Raw genomic sequence first — 22,881 nt, 5'->3', positions numbered from 1 at the left:
TATATTTTACTAGACAAGCCAACAATCCAACCATCTAGGTCCTAACCCTGGTCAGAGCCATAGAGTTGAATAGTGTTCCTCATCTTTGTAATTATGACTTTTGTGACAATGTGAAGTGCAGTTGAGGGCTTTCTCCATTTTAAAGTAGTCTGTGGGAAGATATCAATTGATATCTTCACAATTTCTTGAACAAGTATTTCCTTAACCCATAGAAATTCCCACCCAGTTTGAGCCATCTATCATAGTCTATGATCCTAACCGAGGCAATCTGGAAACCCATGAAAAAGGAGTCGCACACTAGCTCATACGCAATAACCAGCGGTTGGACAGACAAGCTGTCTTCATCAGGGTATGATGGTAATTCAGTTATTGCATTTGAGGTCCTAGAGGGTGCGGTTCTCTCGGTCTTATTCCTAGTGTCCTACTCTGACAGCACCTCACCTGAACAGATGTTGTTCTCTCACCTCCAGATTTAATCTGGAAATTCAACCATCTCTGTCTAAAACAGATGTTTTGCTTCATTTTACCACTCTCTTTTACACAGCTTCTAGGACGGGTATGTAACGTATGGTTAATGCTGCTGCTTGTACAACCAAGACATTAGCTATGCATTGTATCATAATGAAACATATTAAAATCCATAAAGACAATAAGTTCAAACACCCTCTATATTTATTCTCTATAATTTCCAAACTCATTATATAACAGAAAGAAATAAGGGTACGGTTTTGCAAGGTCGAAAAATTTTGTTCAGTTTTACAAAAGTTCCATGGGGGGGGGGGGGGGGGGGGGGGGTCATCGTAGTGGACTCCAACTATTTTGGCTTTTGACACAATCCTGAAGTCTTGAGCTTGTTTCAACCCTATGAATGGCTCCATCCTCCCCAAAGTTCAGTTCATTGATAATACGCAGCTACTTCCCTCTGGGTGTCGTTCATTAGGTAGAGCATTGAGATATTTAGAAACATTTTGGTACGTTTTGTCTCAATGGGCAAATAGCTGCCAGAAGGAAGTCACACACACAAAATAAGAAAATATTACTACAAATAAGTAAAGTACAAAACACACACACACACACACACTCTCTCCCCTAGGAGCAGTATAGGAAGTAATTTCACTGTCATGTCAATGACTGACACCACTACTGTTCATAATGTTAAATACTGTAATACACACAAGGCAGATCTCAGGTTTCTGGAGGGAATCTTTCTGTGGCCGTGTATCAGTTCACTCAAGAACAAAACTAGTTTGGCATGAGAACGCTCCCACTTCCTGTAACGGGGAGGCGGGCTGAAGAGGAGCACGTTGTGGAGATTATACTCATAGTAATCACAGCTTCAGAAGGAGAAGAAAATAAATTAATTCCCACAAAAGGCATTATACAGTCAGTGTCCGTGGCAGCAAAGACTACGTTTCCCAGAAGGCAATTGCGTTGGTGAGCTCTGTGCATTCTGAGGGCAGCTGAGGAAGGAGAAGCATGGGCCTCCTCGTAGATAGCTTGGTGGGGTGGAGGGAAGGCCTGAGGTGGAGCTGGAGGAAGGGAGAGACTTGTTCATGGGACATGGGCTGCATGCATTCCAAATGGCACTATTCCCTATACAGTGCACTAGCTCTGTGCCAATATGGCCGTGGTCAAAAGTAGTTCAGTATATTGGGAATAGGAAGCCATTTGGAACACAGCTGGTTAGTCATCAGACTGGGCTGTTAGAGTTGGTTGAGTGAGAAATTACTGATTTAATCATTGTCGTCGTAGTCTTCGTCATCCTCTTCCTCATCTGCCATGTAGGACACGGGAGTGTGGCCTCGCGAGCCGCTGTAGTGTGAGTCGTTGGAAATGGACGCCACTGTGCCATCGGTGCTACTGAATAAACAGCAGGAAACAGAAGATGGAATTAGTTAAGACCTTCCTGTTACATCACTTCCTGTCCATAAAAAAAAAGAGCTCAGAAAGAGAGAAGAGATCATAGAGTTGGATAGAGGGCACACTTGAAACAAAGCCTGTTTTAGCATGGGAAGCGCCACCGAGGGCTTCCACCCTCCAGATAGATAAAATGAGCTCACAAGTACATCTCCATAGAAGAGACTCACCTTGTGTGACGGCGTCCTCCTCCGTTTGTAGACGAGGCTCCTGTGATGTAGACGTTGCTTATTGGACCCGTGGCCATTTCTGGAGGGGGGGAAAATTATAATAAAAGACGCCATTTCTACAGCCTCCTTTACACACTCTCAGCCCAAGTATATCAGGCTGAATAAGGTGGCCTGTGGGAGCCAGCCATACTGACCTGTAACATAGGGCTCCAGGGCTCTGGGCACCAGGGTGCGGGCTTCCTTCAGGTCCTCTGGTGAACAGTGGCCCACCTCCAGACCACAGGCCAGCCCCATTCTCTTCAATACCTCAATGTCATCATGGATCTCAAACATGTTGTCAAAGTTGAACAGGTACTCAAACCTGTAGGGGGCGGAGGCAGGAGAGGGGGGGCGGAGGCAGGAGAGGAGGGAAGCGGAGGCAGGAGAGGGGGGAAGCGGAGGCAGGAGAGGGGGGAAGCGGAGGCAGGAGAGGGGGGAAGCGGAGGCAGGAGAGGGGGGAAGCGGAGGCAGGAGAGGGGGGAAGCGGAGGCAGGAGAGGGGGGAAGCGGAGGCAGGAGAGGGGGGAAGCGGAGGCAGGAGAGGGGGGAAGCGGAGGCAGGAGACGGGGCGGAGGCAGGAGACGGGGCGGAGGCAGGAGAGGAGGGCGGAGGCAGGAGAGGAGGGCGGAGGCAGGAGAGGAGGGCGGAGGCAGGAGAGGAGGGCGGAGGCAGGAGAGGGGGGAAGCGGAGGCAGGAGAGGAGGGCGGAGGCAGGGCGGAGGCAGGAGACGGGGCGGAGGCAGGAGACGGGGCGGAGGCAGGAGACGGGGCGGAGGCAGGAGACGGGGCGGAGGCAGGTATGATTAGATGAGGTTTGGTGTTGAATTTGAAATCACTCCCATGCTGCACACACCAAGGTGTCTCAAAGGAGGTTGGGACATTCAAGAAAAATATTTCGCACATCAATATAATACACAGGAGTGAAACAGGACTAGTGTAATTGTGTGTGTATTCCAGAGTCTCTGGTCTCTTACTTGTCGTTGGAGATGCTGCAGTCGATGACGGTCCTCTTGGAGGTGTTGATGATGATGAAGGGCAGGTTGATGACAGAGTTCGGGGGTGGAGCCCTGCCAGCTTGCTGCTCTGCTGCACGATTACGCTGCACCAGGCGCTTGAACGCTATTTGCTGCACCGGGACATTCACACAACGTTGTGATACCGCTCAGTCAACGTCGTTGAGATGACATTCAGGCAACGTTGAAGCCACCAGCAAGACAGGGTGAGCGTCTTCTAATAGGTGTGTATGTTCCCACAGTGGAGGGGCATGTTTACCTGTAGAATGAGCTCCTGAAGCTGAGACTGTTTCTGTTTGATCCTCTCTAGTCGTCTCTGTCTCTCCACCTGACGATGACAGGAATACATCAGGCTACAGGTGTCTGTCTCTTACCCCCAGGCTCTGACCCTCCCGATCTCTTACCCCCGGGCTCTGACCCTCCTGATCTCTTACCCCCGGGCTCTGACCCTCCTGATCTCTTACCCCCGGGCTCTGACCCTCCCGATCTCTTACCCCCGGGCTCTGACACTCCTGATCTCTTACCCCCGGGCTCTGACCCTCCTGATCTCTTACCCCCAGGCTCTGACCCTCCCGATCTCTTACCCCCGGGCTCTGACCCTCCTGATCTCTTACCCCCGGGCTCTGACCCTCCTGATCTCTTACCCCCAGGCTCTGACACTCCTGATCTCTTACCCCCGGGCTCTGACCCTCCCGATCTCTTACCCCCGGGCTCTGACACTCCTGATCTCTTACCTCCAGGCTCTGACACTCCTGGGCTGAGTTGGTGGGCAGGCCGATCCACCTGATCTCTTTCTTCTCTTTAGAGATGATGTTCATGGCCATGAGCACGTTGAGTGCATCGTACACACGCCGTCGGATGTTCTTCTGGTCGTAGGAATGCTGCGGAGGAGAGAGAGAGGGGCAGTGTCTCAAATGGCTCTGCTGTCGTTTCCCAAATGGCTCCCTATTCCCTTTATAGTGCACTACTTCTGACTAGGGCCCATAGGGCTGTACAGAATCTGTGCATCTTGAACTCGGACTGGGCTATTTGTTGTACGGATGAAACCCTGGTCTGATGGTTTTTGATTGGCTGTGTGTCTCACCGAGTCGCCGGGCGAGAGGAGGGTGTCGTTGGCGCTGAACTCTGCCACGAGCTCGTCAGCCACCTCATTGTAGGTAGTTACTCCCTTCTTCTGCACCTTCTCACACACCTTCATGGAGAAATGCCTAAGCCCCTTCCCGTTCTTATCCCCCTTCTTACCAGTACCACGCTTCCTGGAACACAACCACAGCAGGAATAAGACAAGACGACAGAGCAGGAATAAGACAAGACGACAGAGCAGGAATAAGACAAGACGACAGAGCAGGAATAAGACAAGACGACAGAGCAGGAATAAGACAAGACGATAGAGCAGGAATAAGACAAGACGACAGAGCAGGAATAAGACAAGACGACAGAGCAGGAATAAGACAAGACGACAGAGCAGGAATAAGAGAAGACGACAGAGCAGGAGTTTGAGAGAGAAGTAGTCAGTTAGAGCAGGAGTGACCACTATCTGCTAGTTGAGTATGGCTGCTGTAGAGATAGAGACTAGGAAGAGAGAAGTGCTTCAGAAAGTATTCACACCCCTTGTGTCACTGATCTACACACACACTACCCCATCCTTTCAAAGTGGAATATTTTTTTTGAAATGTTAACAAATTAAATGAAAAGCTGAAATGTCTTGAGTCAATAAGTATTCAACCCTTTTGTTATGTCAAGCCTAAGTATGTTTAGAAGTAAACATGTGCTTAACAAGTCACATAAGTGAGCAATAATAGTGTTTAACATTTTTCAATGACTACCTCATCTCTGTAACCCACACATACAATTATCTGTAAGGTCCCTTCAGTAAAGCAGTGAATTTCAAACACAGATTCAACCACAAAGACGAAAGAGAAATTCTCCAATGTCCTGAATACATAGTGTTATGTTTGGGGCAAATCCAACTCATCACTGATTTTCCCTTCATATTTTCAAGTACGGTGGTGGCTGCATCGTGTTATGGGTATGCTTGTCGACGGCAATGACTAGGGAGTTTAGGATAAAAATAAAACAATACAGCTATAAGCACAGGCAAAATCCTAGAGGAAAACCTAGTCTGCTTTCCAACAGACACTGGGAGACAAATTCACATTTCAGCAGGACAATAACCTAAAACATAAGGCCAAATCTACAGTGGAGTTCCTTACCAAGAAGACATTGAACATTCCCGAGTGGCCTAGTAACAGTTGACTTAAATCTTGAAAATCTACAGCGAGACTTGAAAATGGCTGTCCAGCGGTGAACAACCACCAACTTGACGGAGCTTGAATATTTTTTTTTAAGAACAAATGAGCAAATGTTGTACAATCCAGGTGTGCAAAGCTTTTACAGACTTATTACCCAGAAAGACTCTCAGCTGTAACCTCTGCCAAAAGGTGATTCTAACATGTATTGACTTGGTTGAATAATTATCTAATCAAGATATAGGTTTTATTTTCAATCAAAAAATGGTATATATAATTTTTCCACTTTTACAGAGTATTTTGTGTAGATCATTGACAAAAAGCAACAATTACATCCAAATGTAATCCCAAATTGTAACAACAACTTGGAAAAAGTCCAGGGGTGTGAATACTTTAATGTAGTGACATCTCAATCCCTTAACGAGAGAGAGAACTTTCCCAAGAAGCCAGCCAGCCTCCTTGCTGAGAGTTGACCTAAAGCTGACCCATAACGACCAGGTGACCATAACCAGCATGAGGAGTGTTTGTATACAATTGTGTATGTGTCTTACCCGGTGGACCAGGGAGAGGCATCAGGCGGCTGGCTCTGTGGTCTGTACTGGGTACTGGGTGTGTGAGGGCTGCCCATCACTAACCCGCCTGACCCACTGGGCCTCTGAGGAGTACCCATCACCTGAGACAGAGACAGTTACAATGCAGACATAACATTTAAGCAATAAATGAAAGAAATGTAAATGTGTGCGCTTCTTTCAAAGCACCGAGGAGCGATCTATATAGCATCTATCTACACCATACTAGAAGCTATGGAGGCTAGCCAGATCAAGGTATCATGGCTGGGGTCTAGATCTCTCTATAGAACTAGGGTTTCTATGTATCTCTAGCTGAACCCTGAGCTCCGGGGCTTGCCTCATTAATAGGATGATCATGTTGATGAGTTCTTATTATAATCCCGCTGACTGAAGGGTTTGTGATCAGCTTATGCACACAGGTCACACACACAGGTCACACACGTCATCCTGCCTTGTTCAAAGTTAGTATGAAGGCTTTATTGCCACGGAGACATGGGAAGCCCAGTGCTTCCCTAGTAGTAGCAGAGGAGGAGGAGGAGAGGGGCCCTCAGACAGGAGGAGGAGGAGGAGAGGGGCCCTCAGACAGGAGGAGGAGGAGGAGAGGGGCACTCAGACAGGAGGAGGAGGAGGAGAGGGGCACTCAGACAGGAGGAGGAGGAGGAGAGGGGCACTCAGACAGGAGGAGGAGGAGGAGAGGGGCACTCAGACAGGAGGAGGAGGAGGAGAGGGGCACTCAGACAGGAGGAGGAGGAGGAGAGGGGCACTCAGACAGGAGGAGGAGGAGGAGAGGGGCACTCAGACAGGAGGAGGAGGAGGAGAGGGGCACTCAGACAGGAGGAGGAGGAGGAGAGGGGCACTCAGACAGGAGGAGGAGGAGGAGAGGGGCACTCAGACAGGAGGAGGAGGAGGAGAGGGGCACTCAGACAGGAGGAGGAGGAGGAGAGGGGCACTCAGACAGGAGGAGGAGGAGGAGAGGGGCACTCAGACAGGAGGAGGAGGAGGAGAGGGGCACTCAGACAGGAGGAGGAGGAGGAGAGGGGCACTCAGACAGAAGGAGGAGGAGAGGACAGGGGTTGTTAGAAATGAGGCTGTTACTAGTGGTAGTGTTGTGTCTCACCATGTGCGGGGCGATGTTGACGTTGGAGGGCCCCAGGGTTTTGGGAAGCAGTTGTTTCCCCACAGAGAGAGACTGTGGGTGGACTGTCACCAGGGACAGGACACCTGGAGGGACAGGAACAAGTTATAACACCAGGGGTGCATCCCAAATGGCACCCCATTCCCTATATAGTGCACTACTTGAGATTGGGTTGTCACGGTACCAGCATCACCACACCAGATTCTCCATTGGGGAAAAAATTAAACATGAATTAGACTGAACTCCATAGTTGTAAAAAAAAAATTATAATAATCTGCTTTATGTAAAATTGTGGGTGCTAGTTTGCTAACTAAATAAATAAATGGGACTCCAGGTGACAACATAATGCTGTTGGTTTCTAACATAAGGACAGTTTCCTCAAGAAATTAAAACTGCTTCATGTTTTGTTCCCTTGCCACAGAAGTAACGCGACACTGGTATCGCGACAACCCTAATTGAGACCCACCCCAAGCTCCCTGGAATCACTTACGACGTGATTGGCCACAGAGAGAACTTCTCAATAGGGGGCAACACTGCCCTCCTCTGTTAGTTAGGCGAGAGTCACAGCCTAACATCAACTCCCAACCTGCAGGAGTAGCGGCTGATTATCATAATGCTTCTAGCGTATCTCTAGTACTGCCACCCGTGTCCAAGTCTTACTCCTCCCTGCCAGTGTGCAGTCCACCTATATTCAAATAACTAGGGGAAACTCTGGGTGCTGTGGCTACCTACCTTTGCTGGGACTGAGGTTCTGGTTGTAGAAAACCTTCATCTCTCCGTTGGCACCGATCACAGCCGCCTAAAGACCACAATGTTCTGTTATGGCCACACCACCACACTGTCGCCATGGAAACACCAGGAGCTACAAACTTCTCTAGATTCTCTTCTTCTCACGAGTTAGCTTTATACTAGTCTGGAGCTAGGAGGTGCTGCTGGACTGAGGTCAATGGATTACTAAAGGTCATCAAAAAGAAAGGAGGACCAAGGCACTCTTCATATAATAAATTAAAATGCCTTTATTAGTATGGCATGTTCAATAGAAACAAAGTTGTTAAAAACCGACGCGTTTCGGCTGCATGGCCTTCGTCGAGGAGGCCATGCAGCCGAAACGCGTCGGTTTTTAACAACTTTGTTTCTATTGAACATGCCATACTAATAAAGGCATTTTAATTTATTATATGAAGAGTGCCTTGGTCCTCCTTTCTTTTTGATGACCTATTTACACCTTTTACCAAAGAGCACCTTCTATCTACCAAAATATACTATAGTGTACCTCAGTAGCGCTTCCCTTCCTCCTCTTTCTACTGGATTACTAAAAGGTGTTTACTGTGAGTGTGTTGCTCCGTTTCCATGGCAACCTTTGAGTGAACAATTGAGCATCAATCTGTGTACACTAGAGTTTGAGGACCTCCGCGACCATCTTGAACTGTGTAGGTGGGTGGACACTGGTCCAGTGTTTCCCAAATTGTGGAGCATAAACCACTAGTTACTATGAATGGAAGGAGATGGTCAAGTCATGTTTAAAGTTGTTTGTCAGATGATAATTGCACATCAGCAAGCAACTAAATCAGGAAGTATCAACCACCACTTGGTATGGTGAGATCCACCACTGCTAAATCAGGAAGTTGATAAGGTCTTCAAAGCAACTTAGCCTGTACCACTCAAACCACAAAGGGAAGTTAATCAATCTAGTTGTGTTCTTCCCTGAAGCAATGATCTAAAACTGGATCTGGATGGTCGGAGAGAAAAAAAGTTCCACTATAGAATTAGTTCTCATTCTAATTGTGAAGCTGACTACGCATTACTCAACATGCACACTATAACTCTGGCCCAGAACGACAGGTTGCACACTATAACTCTGGCCCAGAACGACAGGTTGCACACTATAACTCTGGCCCAGAACGACAGGTTTCTCACTTTTACTCCAGCGCAGTAAAAGAATTGCACACTGTACAACACTGGCCCAGAACTCACATCCATTGCCATGATATCAGCTCCTATGTGTGGGAGATGAAGTCTTCTAGAAGGTTTCTTTGGGATGTTCAGCAATTGCTTCCCTAAAGCAAAATATGGAAAGGGGGGAAAAAGATGCCTCCAGTTCAGTGTTATAAAACTGTAGGATTGTAGAAGAAATGCAGAATGGACATTTATTGTAGATGGGCTAAACATTCTGTTTAACTTATGTTACAAGGTTGGAATAGGCTGGCTATATCCCCTGGGGATTCAAACCACAACACTCTACTAGGCCGCATGGAAGCTTTGGAAACAACTTGGTTTCAACATAAATCGGTCTCCACACTCAGTTATTGCCAACTATGGGCCATTGAGAACAGAACATAGGCCTAACCGCGTAAATACAACAATGAACGACAGAAGGCTCCCATAGCCGGACAGAGGAAGCACAACAGCAGCTATTTGGATCCAGAAGCTGACTACGCATTACTCAACATGCAATCATACATGTTTTGCAGCTTGGGCTAGATATATTTAGCAAGAAAGTTAGGTGAACCACCATTGTGCATGTTTAAAACACGAGTATTAACAACCATCAACTAGTTACCACGACCTTTCTCACTCATTATTCTTCATCCGCAACTCCCAGTTACTGCAGCCAGATGAGATCGAAATTAACCTCCAAACAGGAAACGAGCTAAAACTAACGTTAGCGAAGCAAACATAAACGAGCAAGTTAGCACAAACGTTTCAGAGTCCAAGACCAAAGGTTTTCAATTAGCTAGTTACCTGCATCTTTACAAAGACAGAAAGTAATTGAACGAATGACTTGTCGCAATTTCAGTCAAGATGGTTGCTTGGCAAGCTTGACAGATGGCTAGCTAGCGTGTTGTTTGTCCTAAAGTTAGCACGCAACATGCTAGTTCGTTCTGCCTATCGACACAAGCTTTTTATTAGCGAACGGTAGCTCATCGCAACGATAGGAGTTGTTTGAATTAATAGCCAGTCAGCTAACGTTAAGGTAATAGTTTGCCAAACCCGCTTTTCGGTTAGACATTCATTAGTTAGTAACTAACGTAACGATAATGTGGACAATAATGTTTTATTTACGGTAGAGTGCACTCACTAGCGAACGTTAACTACCTGCTAGCTAGAAGCCGAGTCAGCCATTTTTGTAGCCAGCTAGCTAAAAATTAAGAGAATATATTTTACATTTTGTACTCCTGGAAGGCTAAATTCGCTACATTACCTATGGGTAGAAATGTGATTGAATGACATGCCACAATTCAAACTTATTTCGATTTTGCTTAGCTAAACAACTTCGAATGGCCTCTGCATTTGTTCAATAGCGTTAGGTGCAACAGTCATACATTTGATGGACAGTGACGTTAGCTAACGTAAGCTAGTTAACTACTTCTACTCCACTGAAACCCAGCGAAATAAACGTAATTGCTCAGCGTACAAATGTAACTACCTCTTCTACTTCATCAATAAATCAATTTAGTTGGAAGAATTAAAGTCACTTTTCTGATTTAACTCCGAGTCAGCTGTTAGCATTTGTCCCAAACTCCGACTGAGATCTCCGGCTGCTGAGCTTCCAGAGTTGTGCGACAAACTATGCACTCCAAACTGAGCTTGGCGGTGTCTGAAATGTGAAAGAAACTATTGGACACGCACAAAGTGAACGTCATCACGCGGGAAGCATAGACCACACCTACAGAACGATATCAAAACATTTCATTGGACGAGACAGACAATATTCAAATATAACATTATCAAAACAGGACATCTGCTCCCGAACCAATAAACCAATCTTTTAATAAATAAGTGCATATTCCAACATTTTTTTATTACATAATGTACAACATTTTGTATTTTGTTGAATATTAAACAAACCTAACACAACATAATGTAAAATGGGAATTTATTGTGCTTGGAATGACCCACTTATTTCCATTGTAACGTTTATACATAATCTAACTATAACTGGCCTAATAAATACAATGCTATATCTTTATTTCTCCCTTGCATGATGTATTAGCAGGAAGTCTTCTAGTTGTAGTCTTTTCTTCCAGTCAGGCTACAGTACAGTACACCGTACAAACAGAATAAAATTATCGAGCCATTATCATATAAAACAGTCACTGAAACATAAGAAAAATAAACATTTTACAGCATTAGATGCCATAGGAGTGCAATAACGCGTACACACATGTAAAGCCCTGACATAAACAACCCATACATACAGTTTCTATGTGTCCGTGTTTGGTTAGAACACTGAAACTTTACAGTATCAGCTTGACATTCAAATGTACTAAATGGAAAGTTGAACTGTTAACCTTGGCCTATGTCTTTCTCCCAGAGGTTTGGTCGGGATGAAACTGATCCATATGCAACCCCAGACTAATAATATTCCCTTGAAGGGAATATGTCATCACCAACAATGTGACGTCACAAACCAAAAGGGTGTTCTCATCAGGGATCCCTCCATAACTACTGTAGTACGTGAGTGGAGGAATGACAGTCAAGACAACAATGAGTACATGTAAACCATTCTACAATGATTGCATCTCAAATGGCACCCTATTCGTTATATAGTGCACTACTTTAGATCAGGGCTCTATGTAGGGAACAAGGTGCCATTTTGGATGCAACCAATGACCCAAAGATAATGGGTCATTACTATTTTCTCCATGGAAAGAGAGAGAATGACCTTTGATCCTTTGGCCCTTTAGCAGGGCCCCTATGGGCTTCAGTCTGCTGGGTGTGGCAGCAGCGGGGGCGGGCGGGCGAGCGTCTTGCGTTCGGCTCGAGGAACCCACTTGTGTGTGGCGGCTCTCCACAACACCGGAGCCAGCAGAAGACTCAGAGTGGTGACACTGAGAACCAGCAGGTACACCTGGGGAAGAAGAGGACAGAGTGGTGTCACTGAGAACCAGCAGGTACACCTGGGGAAGAAGAGGACAGAGTGGTGACACTAAGAACCAGCAGGTACACCTGGGGAAGAAGAGGACAGAGTGGTGACACTGAGAACCAGCAGGTACACCTGGGGAAGAAGAGGACAGAGTGGTGACACTGAGAACCAGCAGGTACACCTGGGGAAGAAGAGGACAGAGTGGTGACAATGAGAACCAGCAGGTACACCTGGGGAAGAAGAGGACAGAGTGGTGACACTGAGAACCAGCAGGTACACCTGGGGAAGAAGAGGACAGAGTGGTGTCACTGAGAACCAGCAGGTACACCTGGGGAAGAAGAGGACAGAGTGGTGTCACTGAGAACCAGCAGGTACACCTGGGGAAGAAGAGGACAGAGTGGTGACACTAAGAACCAGCAGGTACACCTGGGGAAGAAGAGGCCAGTTGTATTCTAGATCCTGTATGTATTCAACTTGCAATTGCCATAAACATCTTCAAGTAGTGTCTAGGGGTAGTGGTTAGGGGTAGTGTCTAGGGGTAGTGGTTAAGGGTAGTGTCTATGGGTAGTGGTTAGGGGTAGTGGTTAAGGGTAGTGGTTAAGGGTAGTGGTTAAGGGTAGTGTCTATGGGTAGTGGTTAAGGGTAGTGGTTAAGGGTAGTGGTTAAGGGTAGTGTCTATGGGTAGTGTCTAGGGCTAGTGTCTAGGGCTAGTGTCTAGGGCTAGTGTCTAGGGGTAGTGGTTAGGGGTAGTGGTTAGGGGTAGTGTCTAGGGGTAGTGGTTAGGGGTAGTGGTTAGGGGTAGTGGTTAGGGGTAGTGGTTAGGGGTAGTGGTTAGGGGTAGTGGTTAGGGGTAGTGGTTAGGGGTAGTGGTTAGGGGTAGTGGTTAAGGGTAGTGGTTAGGGGTAGTGGTTAAGGGTAGTGGTTAGGGGTAGTGGTTAGGGGTAGTGTCTAGGGGTAGTGGTTAAGGGTAGTGTCTATGGGTAGTGGTTAGGGGTAGTGGTTAAGGGTAGTGGTTAAGGGTAGTGGTTAAGGGTAGTGTCTATGGGTAGTGGTTAAGGGTAGTGGTTAAGGGTAGTGGTTAAGGGTAGTGTCTATGGGTAGTGTCTAGGGGTAGTGTCTAGGGCTAGTGTCTAGGGGTAGTGGTTAGGGGTAGTGGTTAGGGGTAGTGTCTAGGGGTAGTGGTTAGGGGTAGTGGTTAGGGGTAGTGGTTAGGGGTAGTGGTTAAGGGTAGTGGTTAGGGGTAGTGGTTAGGGGTAGTGGTTAGGGGTAGTGGTTAGGGGTAGTGGTTAAGGGTAGTGGTTAGGGGTAGTGGTTAGGGGTAGTGTCTAGGGGTAGTGGTTAGGGGTAGTGGTTAAGGGTAGTGGTTAGGGGTAGTGGTTAAGGGTAGTGGTTAGGGGTAGTGGTTAGGGGTAGTGGTTAGGGGTAGTGGTTAGGGGTAGTGGTAGTGGTTAAGGGTAGTGGTTAGGGGTAGTGGTTAAGGGTAGTGGTTAGGGGTAGTGGTTAGGGGTAGTGGTTAGGGGTAGTGGTTAGGGGTAGTGGTTAGGGGTATTGGTTAGGGGTAGTGGTTAGGGGTAGTGGTTAGGGCTAGTGGTTAGGGCTAGTGGTTAGGGCTAGTGGTTAGGGCTAGTGGTTAGGGCTAGTGGTTAGGGGTAGTGGTTAGGGGTAGTGGTTAGGGGTAGTGGTTAGGGGTAGTGGTTAGGGGTAGTGTCTAGGGCTAGTGTCTAGGGGTAGTGGTTAGGGCTAGTGTCTAGGGGTAGTGGTTAGGGGTAGTGTCTAGGGGTAGTGTCTAGGGGTAGTGGTTAGGGGTAGTGTCTAGGGGTAGTGTCTAGGGGTAGTGCCTAGGGGTAGTGGTTAGGGGTAGTGTCTAGGGGTAGTGGTTAGGGGTAGTGGCTAGGGGTAGTGTCTAGGGGTAGTGCCTAGGGGTAGTGGTTAGGGGTAGTGTCTAGGGGTAGTGGCTAGGGGTAGTGGTTAGGGGTAGTGGCTAGGGACTATTGTTTGATTTGGAACGAAGCATGGAGTGGTGGTCTGTTAGTCGGTAGAAGTACCTCTCTGGAGATGATGCCAGCTCGGCGGGCGCGGCTCCCCAACACGAAGGAGAACTCGCTGACCTGCGCCAGGCCGGCAGACACTATCCAACGGATGTGGCGAGAACCCTTAGGCAAGATGGCCGACAGCACCAGCACCGCCATCAGGAACTAACAGGGACATGGAGAGGAGGAGGTGTTTAATTAGAGAGAGTGAGAGAGAGAGAAAATAAGTAAGTGAGAGTGGTTTAAAGCAACAACGAGCATACCTTCATGATGACCAGTGAGAGAGTCAGTACCACCAGGATTGTCAGTTCGTACAGGACAAAGGTAGGAAAGACATGGAAACCTGCAGTAGAAAAGAACAACATGGAGACCTACACATGAAGACCTATAGCAGTAGAGACAACACATAGAGACCTACAGCAGTAGAGACAACACATAGACCGACAGCAGTAGAGACAACACATAGACCGACAGCAGTAGAGACAACACATAGACCGACAGCAGTAGAGACAACACATAGAGACCTACAGCAGTAGAGACAACACATAGACCTACAGCAGTAGAGACAACACATAGACCTACAGTAGTAGAGACAACACATAGACCTACAGCAGTAGAGACAACACATAGACCTACAGCAGTAGAGACAACACATAGACCTACAGCAGTAGAGACAACACATAGACCTACAGTAGTAGAGACAACACATAGACCTACAGCAGTAGAGACAACACATAGACCTACAGCAGTAGAAACAACACATAGACCTACAGCAGTAGAGACAACACATAGACCTACAGCAGTAGAGACAACACATAGACCTACAGTAGTAGAGACAACACATAGACCTACAGTAGTAGAGACAACACATAGACCTACAGTAGTAGAGACAACACTTAGACCTACAGCAGTAGAGACAACACATAGACCTACAGCAGTAGAGACAACACATAGACCTACAGTAGTAGAGAAAACACTTAGACCTACAGCAGTAGAGACAACACATAGACCTACAGCAGTAGAGACAACACATAGACCTACAGTAGTAGAGACAACACTTAGACCTACAGCAGTAGAGACAACACATAGACCTACAGCAGTAGAGACAACACATAGACCTACAGTAGTAGAGACAACACACATAGACCTACAGTAGTAGAGAAAACACATAGACCTACAGCAGTAGAGAACACATAGAGACCTACAGCAGTAGAGACAACACATAGACCTACAGTAGTAGAGACAACACATAGATCTACAGCAGTAGAGACAACACTTAGACCTACAGCAGTAGAGACAACACATAGACCTACAGCAGTAGAGACAACACATAGACCTACAGTAGTAGAGACAACACATAGAGACCTACAGCAGTAGAGAAAACACATAGACCTACAGCAGTAGAGAACACATAGAGACCTACAGCAGTAGAGACAACACATAGACCTACAGTAGTAGAGACAACACACAAATAAAAGCATCAAATAACTGCACAAACAGACATAGAGAGATACGATGCTAAACAGCCATAGAGACAGAGATACGATGCTAAACAGCCATTGAGAGATACGATGCTAAACAGCCATAGAGACAGAGATACAATGCTAAACAGCCATAGAGACAGAGATACAATGCTAAACAGCCATAGAGACAGAGATACAATGCTAAACAGCCATAGAGACAGAGATACAATGCTAAACAGCCATAGAGACAGAGATACGATGCTAAACAGCCATAGAGACAGAGATACGATGCTAAACAGCCATAGAGAGACAGATACAATGCTAAACAGCCATAGAGACAGAGATACGATGCTAAACAGCCATAGAGACAGAGATACGATGCTAAACAGCCATAGAGAGACAGATACAATGCTAAACAGCCATAGAGACAGAGATACGATGCTAAACAGCCAGAGAGAAACGATGCTAAACAGCCATAGAGAGAAACGATGCTAAACAGCCATAGAGAGATACGATGCTAAACAGCCATAGAGAGACAGATACAATGCTAAACAGCCATAGAGAGATACGATGCTAAACAGCCATATAAAGATACGATGCTAAACAGCCATAGAGACAGAGATACGATACTAAACAGCCATAGAGACAGAGATACGATGCTAAACAGCCATAGAGACAGAGATACGATGCTAAACAGCCATAGAGAGACAGATACAATGCTAAACAGCCATAGAGACAGAGATACGATGCTAAACAGCCAGAGAGAAACGATGCTAAACAGCCATAGAGAGAAACGATGCTAAACAGCCATAGAGAGATACGATGCTAAACAGCCATAGAGAGATACGATGCTAAACAGCCATAGAGAGACAGATACAATGCTAAACAGCCATAGAGAGATACGATGCTAAACAGCCATAGAAAGATACGATGCTAAACAGCCATAGAGACAGAGATACAATGCTAAACAGCCATAGAGACAGAGATACGATGCTAAACAGCCATAGAGACAGAGATACGATGCTAAACAGCCATAGAGAGAAACGATGCTAAACAGCCATAGAGACAGAGATACAATGCTAAACAGCCATAGAGACAGAGATACAATGCTAAACAGCCATAGAGAGACAGATACAATGCTAAACAGCCATAGAGAGACAGATACAATGCTAAACAGCCATAGAGAGACAGATACAATGCTAAACAGCCATAGAGACAGAGAAACAATGCTAAACAGCCATAGAGAGACAGATACAATGCTAAACAGCCATAGAGAGACAGATACAATGCTAAACAGCCATAGAGAGACAGATACAATGCTAAACAGCCATAGAGACAGAGATACAATGCTAAACGGCCATAGAGAGACAGATACAATGCTAAACAGCCATAGAGAGACAGATACAATGCTAAACAGTCATAGAGACAGAGAAACAATGCTAAACAGCCATAGAGACAGAGATACAATGCTAGACAGCCATATAGACAGAGATACGATGCTAAACAGCCATAGAGACAGAGATACGATGCTAAACAGCCATAGAGACAGAGATACGATGCTAAACAGCCATAGAGACAGAGATACGATGCTAAACAGCCAGAGAGAAACGATGCTAAACAGCCATAGAGACAGAGATACGATGCTAAACAGCCATAGAGAGAAACGATGCTAAACAGCCATAGAGACAGAGATACGATGCTAAACTGCCATAGAGAGAAACGATGCTAAACAGCCATAGAGAGAAACGATGCTAAACAGCCATAGAGACAGAGATACGATGCTAAACAGCCATAGAGACAGAGATACGATGCTAAACAGCCATAGAGACAGAGATACAATGCTAAACAGCCATAGAGAGAAACGATGCTAAACAGCCATAGAGACAGAGATACGATGCTAAACTGCCATAGAGAGAAACGATGCTAAACAGCCATAGAGAGAAACGATGCTAAACAGCCATAGAGAGACAGAGATACGATGCTAAACTGCCATAGAGACAGAGATACGATGCTAAACAGCCATAGAGACAGAGATACGATGCTAAACAGCCATAGAGACAGAGATACGATGCTAAACAGCCATAGAGACAGAGATACGATGCTAAACTGCCATAGAGAGAAACGATGCTAAACAGCCATAGAGAGAAACGATGCTAAACAGCCATAGAGAGACAGAGATACGATGCTAAACAGCCATAGAGACAGAGATACGATGCTAAACAGCCATAGAGACAGAGATACGATGCTAAACTGCCATAGAGACAGAGATACGATGCTAAACAGCCATAGAGACAGAGATACGATGCTAAACAGCCATAGAGACAGAGATACGATGCTAAACAGCCATAGAGAGACAGATACAATGCTAAACAGCCATAGAGACAGAGATACGATGCTAAACAGCCATATAGACAGAGATACGATGCTAAACTGCCATAGAGACAGAGATACGATGCTAAACAGCCATAGAGACAGAGATACGATGCTAAACAGCCATAGAGACAGAGATACGATGCTAAACAGCCATAGAGAGACAGATACAATGCTAAACAGCCATAGAGACAGCGATACGATGCTAAACAGCCATAGAGAAACGATGCTAAACAGCCATAGAGACAGAGATTCGATGCTAAACAGCCATAGAGACAGAGATACGATGCTAAACAGCCATATAAAGACAGATACAGTTGAAGTCGGAAGTTGATATACACTTAGGTTGGAGTCATTAAAACTCGGTTTTCAACCACTCCACAAATTTCTTGTTAACAAACTTTAGTTTGGCAAGTCAGTTAGAACATCCACTTTGTGCATGACACAAGTCATTTTTCCAACAATTGTTAACAGACAGATTATTTCACTTATAATTCACTGTATAACAATTCCAGTGGGTCAGAAGTTTACATACACTAAGTTGACTGTGCCTTTAAACAGCTTGGAAATGTACAGAAAATGATGTCATGGCTTTAGAAGCTTCTGATTGGCTAATTGACATCATTTGAGTCAATTGGAGGTGTACCTGTGGATGTATTTCAAGGCCTACCTTCAAACTCAGGGCCTCTTTGCTTGACATCATGGGAATATCAAAAAAAATCAGCCAAGACCTCCACAAGTCTGGTTCATCCTTGGGAGCAATTTCCAAAAGCCTGAAGGTACCACGTTCATCTGTACAAACAATAGTACGCAAGTATAAACACCATGGGACCATGCAGCCGTCATACCGTTCAGGAAGGAGACGCGTTCTGTCTCCTAGAGATGAACGTACTTTGGTGCGAAAAGTACAAATCAATCCCAGAACAACAGCAAAGGACCTTGTGAAGATGCTGGAGGAAACAGGTACAAAAGTATCTATATCCACAGTAAAACGAGTCCTATATCGACATAACCTGAAAGGCTGCGTAGCAAGTAAGAAGCCACTGCTCCAAAACCGCCATAAAAAAGCCAGACTACGGTTTACAACTGCACATGGGGACAAAGATCGTACTTTTTGGAGAAATGTCCTCTGGTCTGATGAAACAAAAATAGAACTGTTTGGCCATAATGACCATTGTTATGTTTGGAGGAAAAAGGGGGAGGCTTGCAAGCCGAAGAACACCATCCCAACCGTGAAGCACGGGGGTGGCAGCATCATGTTGTGGGGGTGCTTTGCTGCAGGAGGGACTGGTGAACTTCACAAAATGGATGGCATCATGAGGATGGAAAATTATGTGGATTTATTGAAGCAACATCCCAAGACATCAGTCAGGAAGTTAAAGCTGGTCGCAAATGGGTCTTCCAAATGGACAATGACCCAAGCATACTTCCAAAGTTGTGGCAAAATGGCTTAAGGACAACAAAGTCAAGGTATTGGAGTGGCCATCACAAAGCCCTGACCTCAATCCTATAGAGAATGTGTGGGCAGAACTGAAAAAGCATGTGCGAGCAAGAAGGCCTACAAACCTGACTCAGTTACACCAGCTCTGTCAGGTGGAATGGGCCAAAATTCACCCAACTTATTGTGGGAAGCTTGTGGAAGGCTACCCAAAATGTTTGACCCAAGTTAAATAATTTTAAAGGCAATGCTACCAAATACTAATTGAGTGTATGTAAACTTCTGACCCACTGGGAATGTGATGAAAGAAATAAAAGCTGAAATAAATCATTCTCTCTACTATTATTCTGACATTTCACATTCTTAAAATAAAGTGGTGATCCTAACTGACCTAAGACAGGGAATTTTTACTAGGATTCAATGTCAGGAATTTGGCTAAGGTGTATGTAAACTTCCGACTTCAACTGTATGATGCTAAACAGCCATAGAGAGACAGAGACACTGCAGAGGGTAAGCTTCAATTCTGACCAATGGAGGCGAAGAAGATGATGGCGAGGAAGTCTCTGATTGGCTCGATGCAGCCCATGACCTCCGTGGTGCAAATCTGACCCTGCGAGGAGAGAAGCGCTCCAGCCAGGAAGCAGCCCAGCTCCATGGAAATGTCCAGGAACTCTGTCACCTGGGAAACGCCAGGGGAAAAACATAATTTGACATACACTATATCCATTCTACCAACTGTAACAATTTATATCATAAACTCCCTAATTACACAGTATTGCTTTGTATTGGCATGTCCATTGTAGTACTTGATTGTACAGGAAACATATTCTCTGTTGGAGAAGAGAGCTATATCTCACAGAAGAGGACAGAGGAGGGGGAGTTATATCTCACAGAGGAGAGGACAGAGGAGGGGGAGTTATATCTCACAGAGGAGAGGATAGAGGGGGGAGCTATATCTCACAGAGGAGAGGAGAGGGGGGAGTTATATCTCACAGAGGAGAGGACAGAGGAGGGGGAGTTATATCTCACAGAGGAGAGGATAGAGGGGGGAGCTATATCTCACAGAGGAGAGGAGAGGATAGAGGGGGGAGCTATATCTCACAGAAGAGAGGATAGAGGGGGGGAGCTATATCTCACAGAGGAGAGGATAGGGGGAAGCTATATCTCACAGAGGAGAAGACAGAGGGGGGAGCTACATCTCACAGAGGAGAGGACAGGATAGAGGGGGGAGCTATATCTCACAGAAGAGAGGATAGAGGGGGGGAGCTATATCTCACAGAGGAGAGGATAGGGGGGAGCTACATCTCACAGAGGAGAGGAGAGGATAGAGGGGGGAGCTATATCTCACAGAGGAGAGGACAGAGGGGGGAGCTACATCTCACAGAGGAGAAGACAGAGGGGGGAGCTACATCTCACAGAGGAGAGGACAGAGGGGGGAGCTACATCTCACAGAGGAGAGGATAGAGGAGGGAGCTACATCTAACAGAGGAGAGGATAGAGGAGGGAGCTACATCTAACAGAGGAGAGGATAGAGGAGGGAGCTACATCTAACAGAGGAGAGGATAGAGGAGGGAGCTACATCTAACAGAGGAGAGGATAGAGGAGGGAGCTACATCTAACAGAGGAGAGGATAGAGGAGGGAGCTACATCTAACAGAGGAGAGGATAGAGGAGGGAGCTACATCTAACAGAGGAGAGGATAGAGGAGGGAGCTACATCTAACAGAGGAGAGGATAGAGGAGGGAGCTACATCTAACAGAGGAGAGGATAGAGGAGGAGCTACATCTAACAGAGGAGAGGATAGAGGAGGGAGCTACATCTAACAGAGGAGACGATAGAGGAGGGAGCTACATCTAACAGAGGAGACGATAGAGGAGGGAGCTACATCTAACAGAGGAGAGGATAGAGGAGGGAGCTACATCTAACAGAGAGAGGATAGAGGAGGAGTAGTTACATCTAACAGAGGAGAGGATAGAGGAGGGAGTTACATCTAACAGAGGAGAGGATAGAGGAGGGAGCTACATCTAACAGAGGAGAGGATAGAGGAGGGAGCTACATCTAACAGAGGAGAGGATAGAGGAGGGAGCTACATCTAACAGAGGAGAGGATAGAGGAGGGAGCTACATCTAACAGAGGAGAGGATAGAGGAGGAGCTACATCTCACAGAGGAGAGGATAGAGGAGGGAGCTACATCTAGAGGAGGTAGCTACATCTACGAGAGAGGATAGAGGAGGGAGCCTACATCTAACAAGCGAGAGCATAGAGAGGGAGCTATCATCTACCAGGAGAGGATAGAGGACAGGGATCTACATCTAACAGGGAGAGGGATAGAGGAGGGAGCTACATCTCACAGAGGAGAGGATAGAGGAGGGAGCTACATCTAACAGAGGAGAGGATAGAGGAGGGAGCTACATCTCACAGAGGAGAGGATAGAGGAGGGAGCTACATCTCACAGAGGAGAGGATAGAGGAGGGAGCTACATCTCACAGAGGAGAGGATAGAGGAGGGAGCCTCACATCTAACAGAGGAAGACAGAGGAGGGAGCTACATCTAACAGAGGAGAGGACGGGAGGAGCACATCTAACGACTGAGAGGATAGAGGAGGGAGCTACATCTAACAGGAGAGATAGAGGAGGAGCTACATCTAACCGAGTAGAAGGATAGAGGAGGAGCTACATCTACTAAGGAGAGGACGAGGAGGGAGCTAAAAAGTCTAACAGGGAGAGGATAGAGGAGGGAGCTACATCTCACGAGGGACGATAGAGGAGGGAGCTACATCTCACAGAGGAGAGGATAGAGGAGGGACTACATCTCACAGAGGAGTATAGAGAGGGAGCTACTCTCCACAGAGGAGAGATTAGATGGAGCTACATCTCACAGAGGAGAGGGATAGAGGAGGGATCTCATCTCACAGAGGAGAGGATATAGGAGTGGAGCCTACCTCTCACAGAGGAGAGGATAGAGGAGGGAACTACAATCTCACGAGGAAGGATAGAGGAGGGAGCTACATCTCACAGAGGAGAGGATAGAGGAGGAACTACATCCTCACAGAGGAGAGGATAGAGGAGGAACTACCTATCTCACAGAGGAGAGGATAGAGGAGGGAGCTACATCTCACAGAGGAGAGGATAGAGGAGGGAGCTACATCTCACAGAGGAGAGGATAGAGGGAGCTACATCTCACAGAGGAGAGGATAGAGGAGGGAGCTACATCTAACAGAGGAGAGGATAGAGGAGGGAGCTACATCTAACAGAGGAGAGGATAGAGGAGGGAGTTACATCTAACAGAGGAGAGGATAGAGGAGGGAGCTACATCTAACAGAAGAGAGGATAGAGGAGGGAGTTACATCTAACAGAGGAGAGGATAGAGGAGGGAGCTACATCTAACAGAGGAGAGGATAGAGGAGGGAGCTACATCTAACAGAGGAGAGGATAGAGGAGGGAGCTACATCTAACAGAGGAGAGGATAGAGGAGGGAGCTACATCTAACAGAGGAGAGGATAGAGGAGGGAGCTACATCTAACAGAGGAGAGGACAGAGGAGGGAGCTACATCTAACAGAGGAGAGGACAGAGGAGGGAGCTACATCTAACAGAGGAGAGGATAGAGGAGGGAGCTACCTCACA

At 46.5% G+C, this 22,881-nt stretch overlaps 2 protein-coding genes and 1 pseudogene across 7 annotated transcripts; all 3 read right to left on the bottom strand.

Annotated features, from left to right (window-relative positions):
* Nucleotides 1–783: 783 nt before the first annotated feature.
* Nucleotides 784–10,678, bottom strand: LOC120039483 (transcription factor Dp-1-like). 4 transcript variants are annotated; one of them, XM_038984891.1, is made up of 12 exons: nucleotides 10,518–10,678; nucleotides 9,065–9,147; nucleotides 7,823–7,889; nucleotides 7,073–7,176; nucleotides 5,938–6,059; nucleotides 4,222–4,393; nucleotides 3,872–4,018; nucleotides 3,397–3,465; nucleotides 3,099–3,250; nucleotides 2,282–2,448; nucleotides 2,088–2,166; nucleotides 784–1,860 (listed from the first exon to the last, which is right to left on the bottom strand). In XM_038984891.1, exons 2-12 carry the CDS (start codon nucleotides 9,074–9,076, stop codon nucleotides 1,734–1,736), a joined length of 1,218 nt encoding a protein of 405 aa, XP_038840819.1. In that variant the 5' UTR covers nucleotides 9,077–9,147; nucleotides 10,518–10,678; the 3' UTR covers nucleotides 784–1,733. The 4 variants fall into 4 exon arrangements, with proteins under 4 accessions (XP_038840819.1, XP_038840816.1, XP_038840818.1 ...); XM_038984888.1 differs by having other exon boundaries at nucleotides 10,567–10,676; XM_038984890.1 differs by having other exon boundaries at nucleotides 784–1,857; nucleotides 10,567–10,676.
* Nucleotides 10,679–10,836: 158 nt separating this feature from the next.
* LOC120039473 (transmembrane and coiled-coil domain-containing protein 3-like) lies at nucleotides 10,837–19,931 on the bottom strand. 3 transcript variants are annotated; one of them, XM_038984864.1, is made up of 4 exons: nucleotides 19,787–19,931; nucleotides 14,251–14,330; nucleotides 14,003–14,152; nucleotides 10,837–11,942 (listed from the first exon to the last, which is right to left on the bottom strand). In XM_038984864.1, exons 1-4 carry the CDS (start codon nucleotides 19,911–19,913, stop codon nucleotides 11,796–11,798), a joined length of 504 nt encoding a protein of 167 aa, XP_038840792.1. In that variant the 5' UTR covers nucleotides 19,914–19,931; the 3' UTR covers nucleotides 10,837–11,795. The 3 variants fall into 3 exon arrangements, with proteins under 3 accessions (XP_038840792.1, XP_038840791.1, XP_038840793.1); XM_038984863.1 differs by lacking the exon at nucleotides 10,837–11,942 and adding an exon at nucleotides 11,953–12,236; XM_038984865.1 differs by lacking the exon at nucleotides 10,837–11,942 and adding an exon at nucleotides 12,244–12,334.
* A 2,634-nt stretch (nucleotides 19,932–22,565) lies between these two features.
* Nucleotides 22,566–22,881, bottom strand: part of LOC120039474 — a 22,299-nt pseudogene continuing 21,983 nt past the window's right edge.

Source organism: Salvelinus namaycush, unplaced genomic scaffold (assembly GCF_016432855.1).
Source record: "Salvelinus namaycush isolate Seneca unplaced genomic scaffold, SaNama_1.0 Scaffold274, whole genome shotgun sequence".
Lineage (NCBI taxonomy): Eukaryota > Metazoa > Chordata > Actinopteri > Salmoniformes > Salmonidae > Salvelinus > Salvelinus namaycush.
The sequence above is the reverse complement of the archived record's forward strand: the minus strand, read 5'-3'. Positions and strand labels throughout refer to the sequence as shown.